Genomic DNA, 15,410 nt, shown 5'->3' with positions numbered 1-15,410 from the left:
AAACATCCACTTCCTTTCATTTCTATAGAGAAAAAATTCCACCATTTCCAAGTCAGACCTGTTTTTCTCTTTTCTCTCTTTTTTGAGCAAACATGATCTCTGAGGTGAATGAACCCTCTCAAACTAATTTTTGAAGAGATTCTAAAATCTAGGATAAACATGCAGATTCGGGAAAGACTGTAATAGTATGTGAATGCATCAAGTAGTATTCCATGTTAGAAAAATGTGATTTTGTTTTCTTTTGCCAAACAGTGCTTTGTGTGCCATAGACACTGCACTCTGTTTTGTAAAACTTATATTTCATTGTGAGAATTTGTCAATTCTTACTGAATTGTAATTTTTCTTCTGCCATTTTTAAAAAAATTATTGGAGTAGTGTGAGTTTGTGTTATATGTAAACTTTTTCTTGTAAATATTGCCTGAAAATAAAGAAATACATGCTGTGTGAACTTTGAAGAGATACTCATTTTGTTTATAACTATGCTTATTTTTCATTATTGAAGAATACTTAGATCGTTTATTTATTTAGTGGTTTAAAAGTACTTTTGTCAGTGTCTTAGCGTTAAGTCATGGTAATTGTGTTTCTTGAACAGGTGGTTGTGTCAACTAACATTGCAGAGACCTCTTTGACAATAGATGGTGTGGTGTTTGTGATTGACCCTGGATTTGCAAAGCAAAAGGTAACCATCCTGGAGCTTACTTCATACAGTGTGAACTTGATTGTGCTAAATGGTTGCTCATTTTGTGGTTGAAATAATTTTTAGGGTTACTTCCCCAATTTGGGTTTCAGTTTCAAATTTCTGACATGATCCTTGTGTTCTGTCTAGCTTTCAAAAATTAATGCTGTGTTCAGTAATAAATCTAGGCTACATGCCCCACGTGCTCTAGTATCAGGCTGCTTTGGTGTCCCTTCTGTGTATGATAGTGGTGACTTAAGCATATGGTAAGGAGAAAAGTGGTAGTAATAGAAAATCCTGGATCATCTATTTGTTTGAGAATTTTAGCTTCAGTCTTTTGGAATGGTAGCCAGAACAAGCAGTTCTCATCATGGGAGCTGATATTCATAGTCAGCAAAACTACCTTTCATTTTGGCATTAATTGTGGCCTGTGAATGATTGTATTGGATTTAACTTTGTTTTGCTGAAGAGAGAATCCTTGTTTCCATTTCAATAGGTATATAATCCTAGAATCAGAGTTGAGTCTCTCTTGGTGACGGCAATTAGTAAAGCTTCAGCTCAGCAAAGGGCCGGTCGAGCTGGACGCACCAGACCTGGGAAATGCTTTCGACTTTACACAGAGAAAGCTTATAAAACAGAAATGCAGGTAAGGAGTATTGCTATATCTTACGCATTTGGGAGAATATAAATGTAATGTTCTAGTTGAAGGAAAGGAACTTTATTTCAGTTAACATTTTTGAGCCTCAGCTCCTTACCTTTACCCTGAATGAGTTATGGCATAACCTATTGACATATCTTTTATTTCTGTGGCTAGCTCCAAAATGTATATATTGTAGAAATAGTTGGAAGGAGTGATCTGGTTTTTGTTTTGGTATAATTCTCAAGTGTTTTTCCCCCATGAGATAATTATATACAAGTTTGTAATGCCAAAGCAAGAGGCTAAGGAATTAGAGGTGAAGGGTATTATTACAATAACATGTGTTTTTCTTTTATTAGGATAACACCTATCCTGAGATTTTGCGCTCTAATTTAGGATCAGTTGTATTACAATTGAAGAAGCTTGGTATTGATGATTTGGTACATTTTGATTTTATGGACCCACCAGGTATGACTTAAAACAGGACCTTTGTCAGCTCTGTGTATCTTGTAGAACATATATGTATTAAGTACATTTTGCCTATTGACTTCACTAATGCATTAAGATTGGTCTTACAAAGTAGTATTAAAACTTTAAAAAGGGTGGCAGTTAGGTTAGTCTGGGATTTTAGGTTTGAATTATTGCCAGGGCATGGAAATGTAAAAATTGTAATATTTCTAATTTTTTATGAAAAAGTAATTTTCTGCTGGCTTCAATCTTAACAAAAGACATCCTTGAACTAATTCACCTGGTTTACATATAGGTACTTTTGAAAGTCATTTTGGTATAGTGTTGTTTGCTATATGATTAAATTTGATGACAATTTGAGTTCTGAACTGGGTCCAATATAGGGTGAAAAATGAGATTGCTATAATAGTTTGCGCTTTGTCATATTTTTGCTTACTTAAGACAACTTGTCTAATAAGATTGCCTTTTTCCTTAGCTCCTGAAACTCTCATGAGGGCCCTAGAACTTCTGAATTACTTGGCTGCTTTAAATGATGATGGAGATCTAACTGAATTGGGATCCATGATGGCAGAGTTTCCTCTAGATCCACAGCTCGCCAAAATGGTTATTGCAAGTTGTGACTACAACTGTTCTAATGAGGTCCTATCTATTACTGCTATGTTGTCAGGTAATAGAGGGAGAGGGACCTTTCAAAAGCCCAACTCTTCAGAGTTTGGGGGGATTTCCCTTTTGTTGGTTTTTATTATCATTATTCAGCATGACGATAGATTTTATAGATGGTTTAAGGATCTTAGTTTGCTTCCTAAATACCTTGTAAATGGCTTTATAAAAACCCTTACAAAAGTAAGGTTTGTGTTCATAAAATATAGTAAAACATTGGCTCTATTGAGTACAAATAGAAATTGCAATAAGAATATGTTTGAACTGCATTTTTCTTTAGATCCATTAGTGCTATTTTTAAGGTTTATTGAAAGTACAAAAACTTGGTTATTTGACACTATTCGGTGAGCCTGTATTATTTAAATTGAGCCTTTCCTTACTTACATGTATGTGTATTCAGTGACAAACGTGAGTTTCTGATTCAGTGTCACATAGAAGTAGTAATGTATAATTTGGGACTTAAAAATATGATTTTGATACCCTTTTACACTGGCAGAAACTTTTTGATACACTTGATAATTTAAAAAAATTAGACCTTACATTGAGAAAATAGTGCTATTTCTTAGTAGCAATGAAACTTAATCTAACTTGGAAATTAAATTTCCATAAAGGAGAAGAAATACTGCAAACATGATTTTTCTTTTTAAAACTAAAAATAGAATATAAGAATTCTGATAATCAAAATACTGTATACTACTAGTTTCAGTCCTGGAGAGAACTGACTTCTAATTGCAGAGTGGTTTATTGGTCCTAATTACTTAATACTAAAAATTCAAAATCTATGGAATTAAAGGATAACTAAACTTTCTAAATATAAAATTATGGCATAGTTCAGATGTATGGTATATTCTAATGGTGTGACTTTTATCTAAGCAGTAGTTAAATGTTTTCTTGCAGAGTTATGACTGATCAGACTCAGAGCAGATGGGCAGGGCAGTATCAATGTTTTAAGTAAATGTCTTATTTGCAGAGGTGGTGGTAGGTTGTTGTCTGCCTTGCTTATATGTCTTGTTATATTCTCCCAGTTGTTTTTCTCCCAGTGTATCTTAGGTTTTAGAGGAAAGTTGGGGCAAGAATTATTAGTGTGCTTGTCTGTTTCCTATCAGGATTTTTTTTCCCTCTAGGTTCTCATATCAGATATAGTAAACAGTACTTTTGTGTTTAGAATATCAGTCCTTTGGAGTTGGTCATTGTGGTGAGAGTGAACTCATCCAGCTAGATCTTAGTCTTATCTGTAGTAGTAATTAGGGAAAATAATTTATTGGTGGTTGTCTTTATCAAGAGATTAAACATACAGTGGTTTTTAAACAGGCCATTTCTGGACAATGTTAAAATATGCAGCCAGGGAGAAGTCATGCCAAAAAGCAGTTAGCTTGTGAAGCTTTGTTTGTTGGTTAGTTTGAGGTTCTGAGTTAGAAACCAGAGGCCTATGGGGCTCTTACTCCCATTCAACTCTGGTGGCTATTTCATGTTAGTGCTTAGAGCTATCATGTTTCTTAACGAGTTACCTTGCTTCGGTTATATTAAGCAAGATCTTTAAAGTTTACTATGATTGCATTGATGTCGTTATTTGGCTACTTTGGCATCTTTAAAGGGGAAACTGTATGGGAAAGAGTAATTTAATACTGTATTTGATCTCGATGTTGATTATTCTCGTTATCTTCTATCTGACCTGATAATTCATGATTTTTATTGGTAAGGTTATAAAAGCTTCAAAACATTGAAAAGTCCCAAGCTTGTTAAGTATTTATTTTGATATTACTTTTTATGACTATGAAATTGCTAAAGTGAATTAAGGGAGGTTGTATTTTTAAAAAATGTAGTGCATACTTTGTAACAACTTAAAAGTTTGTGAATTAATGTTGAGGCTCTAAACAACTACTGTAGTTCAATATTTTGACCCTTGAAATACTGTTTCAGACTAATTGTCAACTCTTTAATATTGGATTTACTTTTATATTGAGGGTTTGATTCAGTTTTTTTTTAACTTGGGGCTTTCTTTACTACTTTTTAATTAAAATGCTGCAACATTAGATCGAATATTCCAGCCTTGAATTTTCTTAATTCTAAGGCGGTTTAACCTTCCACCACTACTGTTATCATCAAGCCCAAGAGTTCTCAAATCTTTCTTTTTTTTATGTTTACATATGCTTTGCTCGCCGGTGCTAATAGTGATACCCACCAGTTGGTAATAGCCAAAGATTTAGGGAAACAATTTTGATAGAAATGTGGCAGTAGAATGGTTGCAAAGTTGTTATTGTTATTCAGTGGGCAAGTACAGCTTCCTAACTATAGCCATTCAATGGGTTGAATGGATGGCCTTTTGAAAAATTAGTTAATTAAAAGGCTATTGACACCATATTTCTGGTTATTGGTAGAGCTATCAGCACTGGTTTTTGAAATAAATTGAGCTTTCTAGTAATTGATGGCCTTCAGAATAGCTGTTTTGATGCCTACTTTTAGATCTAGTTAAAATAATCAGGTACTCTGTAGCTTTGAAACCCTCTTGTCTTACAGATGTGGTTAGGTGATGTACCAAATCAAGGTAGTAAACAGTCCAAGATGCAGTTGGAGGCCATCCTGCCCTGCCCTATGCTCTGTGAACTGACCTAGCTAGGCCTTGTTCCTCTATCTGTGAATGCGTGACTCATCGATATGGGCGTTTGTGTTGGGCCCATACCAACCTTGTTTAGTCCCACAGTGTTTTGTTCGCCCCACGGAGGCCAAGAAAGCTGCAGATGAGGCCAAGATGAGATTTGCCCACATAGATGGAGATCATCTGACACTGCTGAATGTCTACCACGCTTTTAAACAAAGTAAGTAGAATTAGATTGAAGGACCTCTTTTGTCTAAATGTCACTTGCAACATAGGAGATATTTCTTCATCTCACTTTCATTTATTATCTGTGACAACTTTACATTAGAAACCCAGAGGTTGTTTAGAAAAACTCCTGACGAGCATTTAAAATAGAATTGCCAATCTTTTTCAAAATTGTTTGGGTTTATAATAAGGGAAAGAGGAGCAATCACAGAAAACTTGAGAAATATAGTAATAAAAATGGGCCCTTATAAATTTACTACTAACACAAAAATTGTAATGTGTTTCATATTTTATATATATTTTTCAATTATAAAGTCAACAAATTGAATGAACAGTAGGTTCGAGTTACTGTTCTCAGTCAAACTACAAATGGTCTGTAAACATGAAGGGGAAAGTTGACTTGCATTATTTCTCACTGTGAAACTGGACAATAGTAATCAGGTTGTGGTAGAGCATGCCTTTAATCCTAGTATGTGGGAAGCAGATCTTTAAGAGTTTGAAGAAAGCCAGGGCCACGCAGAATCCTTGTCTCAAAAAACGGAAAACATACCCACTTAAATAGTAAATGTCTCATACTGTAGTTGTAACAATTAAAGTAAGTTTCAAAATATCCTCAATTTCATTGCAAATCAATTATGAAATTATAACATTAGTTTTATTGTATTTTGACTTGGGTAGGTGAGTTTGAAAGTATTAATAGATATCTACAGATGTCTTACTTACTCTGCCTGTTGTAGTTGGAGCAGAAGCCAGAGGGGGTAAAGACTTAGACAAAAACATTAATTCTCTAGAGGCATGATTGTTTTATACTAAGTGCTTGTAGCTACCAGGAAACCTTTTTCCTGGTAAGCCTTGGTTGTTTTTTAGGCCTGTTAAAATACTCTGTGTCTTTGTATTTATACCAGAGGCAGCAGACCCTTTCAAAGTACAGTTGTCAGCCATTATTCGTTCACCAACTGCTACCTTTTAAAATACACTTTTCGACATCACCATACCATTACTTGATTATTTCTTATTCTGTTTATTGAGTCTGAGATTTTAGTCTTGTTTATTAAAATATTTGAGTGCATTGGACTTGTAGGTATGCTTCAAATACTGGTGAAAGTAGTTTTTGTTGGGGACTATGGATAATATGGGAAAGCTTAAGATGTTATGTTAATAAGATGGCATCTTAATATCTGTACTGTATATGCAGACGGTAAAATGTTATAACATATTTGTGTGAGAGGTTCATTCTAATCTACAATTGGTTTACCTTTGAATATTAAGAGTAGCTCTTAGCATTGTAAAGAGTGAGTAGGTAGTATTAGTTTTAGATGTTTGTCTCATTTATTTATTTCTCACCAGTTTAGAAATACGGTAGAGCCATCAGCTGACACTTGTTTATCTTAACTAAAATTGTCATTTGATCAGTCAGTTGGCTAGTTTTACACAAGCCGATATTGAATTTAGGTGACACTCCCTCTGTGAGTAACTAGATAACAGGCGTGTTTAATAACCACACCCAACTCTTTGATGTTTGATTTCTAAATGCAAAATTTGAAAAGCTGCATTCTTGACCAGGGTGTGCACAGCAAACGACACCTTAGGGATTTTCATTGCCCAACTTTTGGTCATATTCTTTAGTTTGAAGATGTTTGAAGTCATACTCCTGCTTACTCTATTCTGAAATGGCAGTGTGTTTTGTAATAATGAACCTATCAACATACTCAGTCTGTTTAAGACCAAGTTGAACCTTACATTGCTTGAATCTCAACCCCAGGAACAAAACAGTATACCACAGATATGCTATCTGAGGAAGATCAGCATGATCTAGTTTTAATGCTTTTTTTCCTCACGCTTTTTTAATTTTGCAACCCCAGTTTATTAAAGGATCTGTGAAGCAGATGATGGAGATTTCTTTCATGATTGTCATTAAAAGTAGGTCACTCCGAAAGGATTCTTTTTATTTGATATAGTTAGTACTTTTTGAAGTTTGAGCTGAATAGTACTGGGTTGTTGGTTCAAAGTTTTTCAAGAAATCATTCAAAGAGAAATATCTTTTTGATAATACATGTAGTAAAATTATTAATACTTGACATGCTTATTCATAGGCCTTGGAGGACAAATAATAAAAGCTTGATTGTAATTGCAGAGGCAGGTGTGTGCCACAGTTACAGGTTAGCGTCTTAGTTCAGGCACAGTTAGAGAGCATCATGCTAGGTGTTTGAAATTCACTTCATTACTTAATGTTGTATTTGATTTTCTTCAGTTAAGGCTGTGATTTCTTTGAAAATGGGCAAAATCTGGCATTTTACCAAGTTCTCTGAATCTACCAGTGTCTAATAATCCTTTGTTGGAAACAGCCAGGTGGCTGTTAATAGGTAAATAACTCAATTTGCTAAGAACCATTGATTTAAAATCATTGTTTTGGCATTTATTAGTCAGAAACTTTAGTACTGTTTCTTTCAATTCATTTGAATTGGGCTTATTGTTTGTTTTGAATAAAAGTTGGTAATGTACAACTTATTTAGAGAAAATGGTGTGTATAAATATTTTTCTCTAAGTTGTTTATACTTTTTTTCTTAAAGATTTTATTGGTGTATGTGTGTGTGTGTGTGTATGTGTGTATGAGTTTGTCAGTGGTTGAATGCAAGTGTCCTAGGAAACGAGAGGCTTCAGATACCCCTGGAGCCAGAGCTACAGGTGTCCCAGTGTGAGCTGCCCAACATGGGTGCTTAGGAACCAACCTCTCGTCCTCTGCTAAGACAGTATACACTCTTAGCCTCTTAGTCATGACTCTAGCCCTATAGCCTTTTTTTTTAATAGTTGCCTTTCAGAATTTTCTACTGTGTGGATGATTCACAGTTCCCTTTTTTTCCTTCTGCCCAACTTTTTAGATCATGAATCTGTTCAGTGGTGTTATGACAACTTCATTAACTACCGGTCGCTGATGTCTGCGGACAATGTACGCCAGCAGCTATCAAGAATTATGGACAGATTTAATTTGCCCCGTCGAAGTACTGATTTCACAAGCAGGGACTATTATATTAATATAAGAAAAGCATTGGTTACTGGGTATTTTATGCAGGTAAGTAGTTAGATCAGGATTCCTTTTTTTAGTAAACTTACTGGTTTGGTTTGACTTGAATATATATATACTAAATGTTGTCTAGTTTCTTAAAATGAATTAGTATGCGCAGAATCATGTCTAGTGAATAGTAAGTTAATACTTTGATTAGCAAAGTTAGAAGACTTATTTGTTTGGATGTAATTTTAGAAGTACTTATTTTGTTACTGGAGTCTTTAATAACAAATGGATACTTTGGCCATTTTCAGATACAGATGGGAGTTTCATCTCTTGATTTTGGATAATTTAAGGTTTCTCAAAATCTTGGTCTTAAGTTGGAAATGTATTATCCCAAGACCACCAAAATGAAATTTAAGTGCATGAATCCCTAAGTCGACTTTCCTCTCCCATTTAATGCTTTATATGTGACTATTTTGCCTTAATCTGTCTCTATCTCTATTCTCCTCCTCTCCCTCTCCTCTCTCTGTATACACATACGTATTTGTTTTTGTATATGTATGTACATACTATATACAAATATATATGTGTATATTGCATACCATGTGGGTGCTGGAATTGGGCCTGGATCCTCTGGAAGCTGGTTCTCTCAATCATTGAGCCACCTCTGAAGCTCCCGTGTCTCCACATCTAAATAACTATATTTTATAGTTCTACACAATTCCCATTGGGCTGTTGCAAAATCCAGTGTCTTTTGATTTAAACCATTCTTATAAGTTACTTAATTTAAATTTACTATATTAAAAGTTATTGAAAGTGGAATTTTGAGAAAAACCAGATGAATACCCTGAGCATTTTTGAACATTTTATCATGTATGGGTGTTTTGCCTGAATGTATGTGCGAGCCAGTTGCATGCCTGGTGTAGATAGAGGTATCAGATCATCTGAAACTGTGGTTAAAGTGCGTTGTGAACCATCATGTGGTTGCTGGGGATGGAACTCAAGTTCTTTGGACAAGCAGCCAAGTGCTCCTAACTGCTAAGCCACCTCTCCAGTGCCTGAAAATATTTTAAAGGTTAGGGTAAACCAAAGTCATACTTGGAAAAAAAAAAACCTCTGGTATAAGTTCAAAATCCATTGCTCTAATTGAAATTGGTTTTTTAAACCATCCTCTCTTGCTCATGCGTATTTAGTCTCCCTATCATTGGATATTTCTTAAACTAAATATATCAACCTCAGAGTCTGCTCAGTAGCTAGAAGGAAACTGATGCATTTGATTCCATCACCTAAAGCCAAAGGTATTCTGTGGGGTTGGTGGATTTGTGAGACAGGGTCTCATGAAAGGGTGACTCTTAACTCCAGTAAACCTTTACTTCCCAGGCGTGGAGATTGCAGATGTGTGTGATCTCTAACTTATTGTGGTATAAAGTGAATAATACCGTAAGGAGTCAGTGTTTTTTTTTCTCCAGACTTAATTATATTCTTAATATTTAATATGTAGTCTTATTGATATTTCTTAAATTTGCTTTTGTTATTGCACACACACTGATAAAGCTGTGCTTAAGTACTAAGTATCAGCTGGAGAGATAACTCAGTGGTTAAGAGCACACTGGCTGCTCTTTCAGAGTTCCTGAGTTCAGTTCCCTGCAACCACATGGAGATTCATAGCCCTCAATATCTGATGCTTTCTTTTGGCATAAAGACATACATGCAGATAGGTGTCTTTGTGTGTGTGTGTGAATCTTACAAAGAAACTAGTTTCTCAGCTCTTATTTTAGCACAGCAAGTGTTAACTGGTGCCTAGTAGTATGTATATAGTATAAATATTTACTAAATGACATTGATTCACATTATCCAGAGTTCTAGAATTGGAAAGGGCAAAACATTCTTGTCATCATTTTTTGGTAGATGTTGCTGTCTCAGTGTCTTATTAGCAAAAGAAATATAGGAAAGAATTATGTGAACGCTATTTTTTTCTTACAGTTTTCTTTTCTTTGTAGGCTGTTGTTTTGTGTTTGCTTAGTTTCTTCACCTGAGTTATGAGTGTGGTATTTGTTTATTCTGTCCAGACAGTAGATAATAGTCTGTGGCTAAGAGTACTGACTACTCATCCAATGGACTTGGGTTCAATTCTTAGTGCCCACAGAGTATAACTAAAATAGTTTGACTCCAGTTCCAAGGGGGTCCAGCACCCTCTTCTGACCTCCTCGGGCAGCCACACATGCGGTATACTGATTCAATCAAAACATGCGTGTGTTTGTGAAATCTCAGAAAAGATTTTTTTTTTCTTGTAAATATCTCATACTGGTTTTTTTGCTATTTCACTAGTTACTGTTTTGGTTTCAGGTGGCACATTTAGAACGAACAGGGCATTACTTAACTGTGAAAGATAACCAGGTGGTCCAGTTGCATCCCTCTACTGTGCTTGATCACAAGCCTGAATGGGTGCTTTACAATGAGTTTGTGCTGACAACAAAGAACTACATCCGGACATGTACAGACATCAAGCCAGAATGGTAAGAATGCTATTTGTTTTCAGGTTCAAATTTAGTTTGTGCTATGGATAGAATTTTACTGAGGGTGTGTTATAGCCTTCTCTGTTCATTATATATCTTGATCCTCTTAGCTAGATGTGTATATTCCCATGTATAGATCTCGGATTTGCATAATATGGTGGAGTTTTACTCTTTTTTTGTTTGTTTGTTTGTTTGTTTTGGTGAGAGGACAGTTGGAATTTTGGTGTGGGCAGGGACTTGAATAGTTAGTATCAGGACTTTCTTTGCCATTTTGTAGTCTCTGGTAACAGATGTTTGTCTTTAATATTTTGCTTTTTTTTTTTTTCAGAGAGAGTAGGTATTTATTTAGTGGGTTATAGAAGGGAAGGGGGAATAGCAGAGAGGTAGAGAGAGAAAGAAACAGAAGGGGAGAGGAGCCACTGCCAGCTAGAGAGAGATGGAAAGGATGTTTTTGTTGTTTTAAGTGTTTTATTTGTCCTTAATTATTTATTAAATGTTGGTATTTTGGGGCTTATGCAAAGATAATAATTACATCAAGTTGTATGTTAGTTAGCATTAATTTCTAAAAACTGTAATTATGACTGACCAATAGTTAGCAAAATTCCAGTTTTGTGATTCTTACCCACCAGTCTATCCACCATTTTATAAGTTATGGAAATGTCAGCTAAGAGTGAACTGGAAGGCATTTATGTGAGTGGTATCAGTATTTTGCAGCTTCCATCTGTGTCACTGGTTATGACTTTTGATAATAAAATGCAGAAAATAACCATTTTATCCTATGTTTTGCTGAGGGGACAAATATAAGCCATACAGTTTTATATTTGTAGTTTAGAAAACATTGAGAATGAGAAAATGAAGTCATTTGACTATCAAAATAGTTAATGGAACGTGTCTCATTTTTATATTCTTTAAAACACAGGTTAAAAAGTGTGGTCAAATGAAACACTTCATAGCTTTGTATTTTCATTTTGTGTAATATTTAAATAAATATTTTGAAAATTCTGATACTTTTTTCCAAAGTTGGTAAGTTCAACAGAAAATTAGTATTTTTGCTAAACTGAATTACTAAAAGTGATGTTTGTAAAAATGAGTTTATATTTGTTACTGTTTTGCCTTAATTCAGCAATGAAATGATTTAATTTCTAACTTATTGGTAACTCTAGTGCTTACTTAAAATACTGATTTCCTAACTTCAACCCCCCTCCCCCTTTCTGGACAGGTTGGTGAAAATTGCCCCTCAATATTATGACATGAGCAATTTCCCACAGTGTGAAGCAAAGAGACAGTTGGACCGCATTATTGCCAAACTTCAGTCCAAGGAATATTCACAGTACTGAATTCAATGCTTAGAACTGAAGTTATTCAGAGGACAGCTTTAAAAGATGAATGAAGTCAAGTTCAAGTTGTGCTCTTCATGGTGGTTCAATAATGGCCTTTATTTGAAAGCTTTTTAATTTTTTCTTTACAGTAAATATTCCATTCTGATTTCATAAATTAAACATTTATGCCTCCCTTTTGTGTTGACACTGTAGCTCATACTGGAAAAGTCGATCAATGTTTTTGCAGTTTATTGAAAGTAGTTCTATATATAACAATGTTACAAGCATTTCTTTAGAAATGGTTGAAAATGCTTCTAAAATGTGATTATCAACCATGGTATGCATGATCGTTGTAATTGTTGACATTCCTTTTAGAAGTTGTGAAATGTTACAACTTGTGCTTATGTAGACACAATCTTCTGTCTCCGTACAGAGGCACTGACTTCAATAAAGTCTATTTATACTAATCTTGGCCACGTTCTTTGGTATCTTTTATTCTAGTCTAGCAGCTGCTTTTCCCAAGGGTTGGGTTTTTTCTTTTCTCATTGTAATCATATTGTTACTACATATTTAGCATTTTTAAAAGGCGTGCTCCTTTGGTACAGTAGTCATTAAATCCAAGTTTTAAACAGCATAATGTAGCGTTTTGTCAGGTTAATCAGTATGTGATTTAATGGGATAAAGTGTGTAATATTTTTTGAAATTGGATCCCCAGAGACAGAATAATGGAAGAATGGCTTTCTCCTCATTCTTCTTAAAGTTCATTTCATAAGGCTAATAATTTATTACCTTGTTAAATGCATTTTTGTCAGATCTCACTGTACTCAGATGAACAGTTTAAATACTCCAGACTCTAGCATATGTATATTTGTACTGGGTAGGAGGGAACAGTACTGTGGATCACAATTAGTTTACTAAATATTGGATGTTGGAAGCTTTTTCTAGTGTAATATGTATAGTATGTTATAGTCAAAATTTGACCTTCCTATTAACATCCAGTAGACAAACTAAAATCATTTTGAAATCAAAATGATATGTTTGATGTGGCCAGTCAAATGTACTGCAATAAATTTTTTTCACTTACAGACTATTATTATTACTGTTATTATTAAAATCGAGTGCCCCTTTCTCTTCTGTTTTCTTTTGAGATGGGTCTGACTATGAAGTCCTGGCTAACTTTGAACTCATTTTGTAGGCCGGGTTGACAGTGTTTCTCCTGCCTCTGCCATCTCTCTTTCTCTACTTTTTTAATATGAAAGAAATGTATAGTTGTGTTCTGTTGGTGTGTTAGTTTCAGGCAATTTGATCCTTTTTAGTGTGCCTCTTTTTTAAATGATGTGCTGTGGTTCAGGATGTCTAGAAACCACATGAGGGGAAAACAAAACTGACTCATTGGCCTCAACAGTAAGAGAAAGTGAGAGTTACCTGTAAAGAACTACATGGCAATCCTTTCTTGTTTTACTATGTCTTAAAAAACAGAATCTACTAGGAGGTTATGAAAAGTACCCAGGTATACTAGCAACCCTAGGATACTCAGAATCATACATTTCATAGAGAAACTGATTTAGAATTCCTATTTGCTTCTCATTTATGAACTCACTGTATATCAATTTTGTTCTTGTTGTTACTCCTATCATGCATGGCTCTCCTACCAAGTGGGCCCTGGGAACTGATCTCAGATTGTTGTGAAATAAATTTTAATCCATATGAAATGTAAAAGTAAAGTTGGCTAGCTCAGTAGATACTTTTAGATTTTGTTTTTCATAACAATGCATGTATTAGAGGAATTGAAAAGGTAGTCACTTTCTCAGAGTTGTTACTGATCCCCCACAAAACTTGAACCGAGTAAAAAGCGCCACAGGCAGCCATTACACAAGGGTAATTATTTAGTCTCACCAACAGTAAGAAGTATAATTGCAGGTTTTATGGAAACTTGAGTTGTGCCTTGCCTACTGTGAATTGTCTCAGAGTATTAGAATTCACTTAGCAGAAGTGTTCCTTGCTAGCCTCTCCTCATTGTTACTTTACAAGGCGAGCTTAAACCTGGGTGTTCGGCAAGTGTCTTACATGTTCTAAATTAGTATGCTGTTTTTCTCTCTAAAATTGTTGTAGACTCATAATTAACAGATTGTAGTCATGGGATGGGTGGAGTAGTTTGAGCTGAATCTACCAATCTTATACTAGAATATATTGAGCCTGATTAAGAATAGAACCTATAAGAAATATAGGAAGAACATCCTCGTTAACTTTTAAATTTTAGATGTGTGTGTGGGAGGAGAGAGAGAGAGAGAGCGCGAGCATTGGCCACTGATCCCGGAGAACCCACTGATCTGGTCGGTGAGCTGTGCATATCCATTTGTTGACCCTTCTTTATCTCCCTGTGTACTAGGGTTACAGTGCCACAATGTTCTGTTTTGATGTGATTTTGAGAATCCAAACTCAGGTCTTTATGTTTGATTAACAGGTGCTTTAAGTGTTCTATACCATTTCTAGCCCCAGGAGGCATTTTGTGAAGCCATCTTTAAAAGTAGACTGGGATTGTCCAGGACAATCACAATATAATGTGATGCTGTGTGCAAAGAATATGGCAAAAAATGGATACCCAAGGCAGGATCAGTTAAAGATTATACAGGTAGTCTGGAGAGATAGCTCAAAGTACTGGCTGTTCTAGAAGTCCTGAGTTCAATTCCCATCAACCACATGGTGGCTCACAGCCATCTATAATGAGATCTAGTGCCCTCTCCTGGTGTGCAGGTAGAAAGAACACTATACATAATAAATAAACAAATCTTTAACAAAAATGGTTAGATGAGTAAAGTCACAGGAGAGTGAAGCCAGTAAGCAGTGGAATAAATTAAATTTTAAAATTTAATTATGAACCATTAGGGTCAACCACCTTTTCATAAGGTCTGTAATTTTAATATTTTACATTTTCTATATGATTTGCAACATTTTGGTTATTGAAGTATAATTTACATATAGGAAACTGCTTTATAGTTTAATAAAGTTAGGCAAATACACAGCAGTTTTTTATTGCCCCTCCAGATTACTGTCTCTCTTCTCTGTTCTCATCAACCATTGTGCTTTTCTGTTTTTAGTTTTGCCTTTTAATAGTGTCATAAGTGGAATTACACTGTTTTATGTCTTGCTTTTCAAGACTCAAATGTATGTATCGGTGTTATCCATTATTCGTTACCAACCACGTTTATGTATTTGGTTAGAAGTTGAATCTATGGGTTTCTAATATTGCGTATTTAGGGTCTTTATGTGGACATTGTTTTTATTTTTCTTGAGTTAAACTTAATT

At 34.9% G+C, this 15,410-nt stretch overlaps 1 protein-coding gene across 1 annotated transcript in view; it reads left to right on the top strand.

Annotated features, from left to right (window-relative positions):
* Positions 1-12,572, top strand: part of Dhx15 (DEAH-box helicase 15) — a 39,353-nt gene extending 26,781 nt beyond the window's left edge. Inside the window, exons 7-14 of the mRNA XM_005366021.3 lie at positions 593-679; positions 1,173-1,322; positions 1,673-1,781; positions 2,257-2,448; positions 5,135-5,257; positions 8,142-8,332; positions 10,616-10,785; positions 12,005-12,572. Of these exons, the coding sequence (XP_005366078.1) occupies positions 593-679; positions 1,173-1,322; positions 1,673-1,781; positions 2,257-2,448; positions 5,135-5,257; positions 8,142-8,332; positions 10,616-10,785; positions 12,005-12,122 (1,140 nt within the window). The 3' untranslated portion in view covers positions 12,123-12,572. The remainder of the gene's footprint in view (positions 1-592; positions 680-1,172; positions 1,323-1,672; positions 1,782-2,256; positions 2,449-5,134; positions 5,258-8,141; positions 8,333-10,615; positions 10,786-12,004) is intronic.
* Positions 12,573-15,410: the final 2,838 nt, after the last annotated feature.

This window comes from Microtus ochrogaster, unplaced genomic scaffold (genome assembly GCF_000317375.1).
Source record: "Microtus ochrogaster isolate Prairie Vole_2 unplaced genomic scaffold, MicOch1.0 UNK5, whole genome shotgun sequence".
NCBI lineage: Eukaryota > Metazoa > Chordata > Mammalia > Rodentia > Cricetidae > Microtus > Microtus ochrogaster.
The sequence above is the reverse complement of the archived record's forward strand: the minus strand, read 5'-3'. Positions and strand labels throughout refer to the sequence as shown.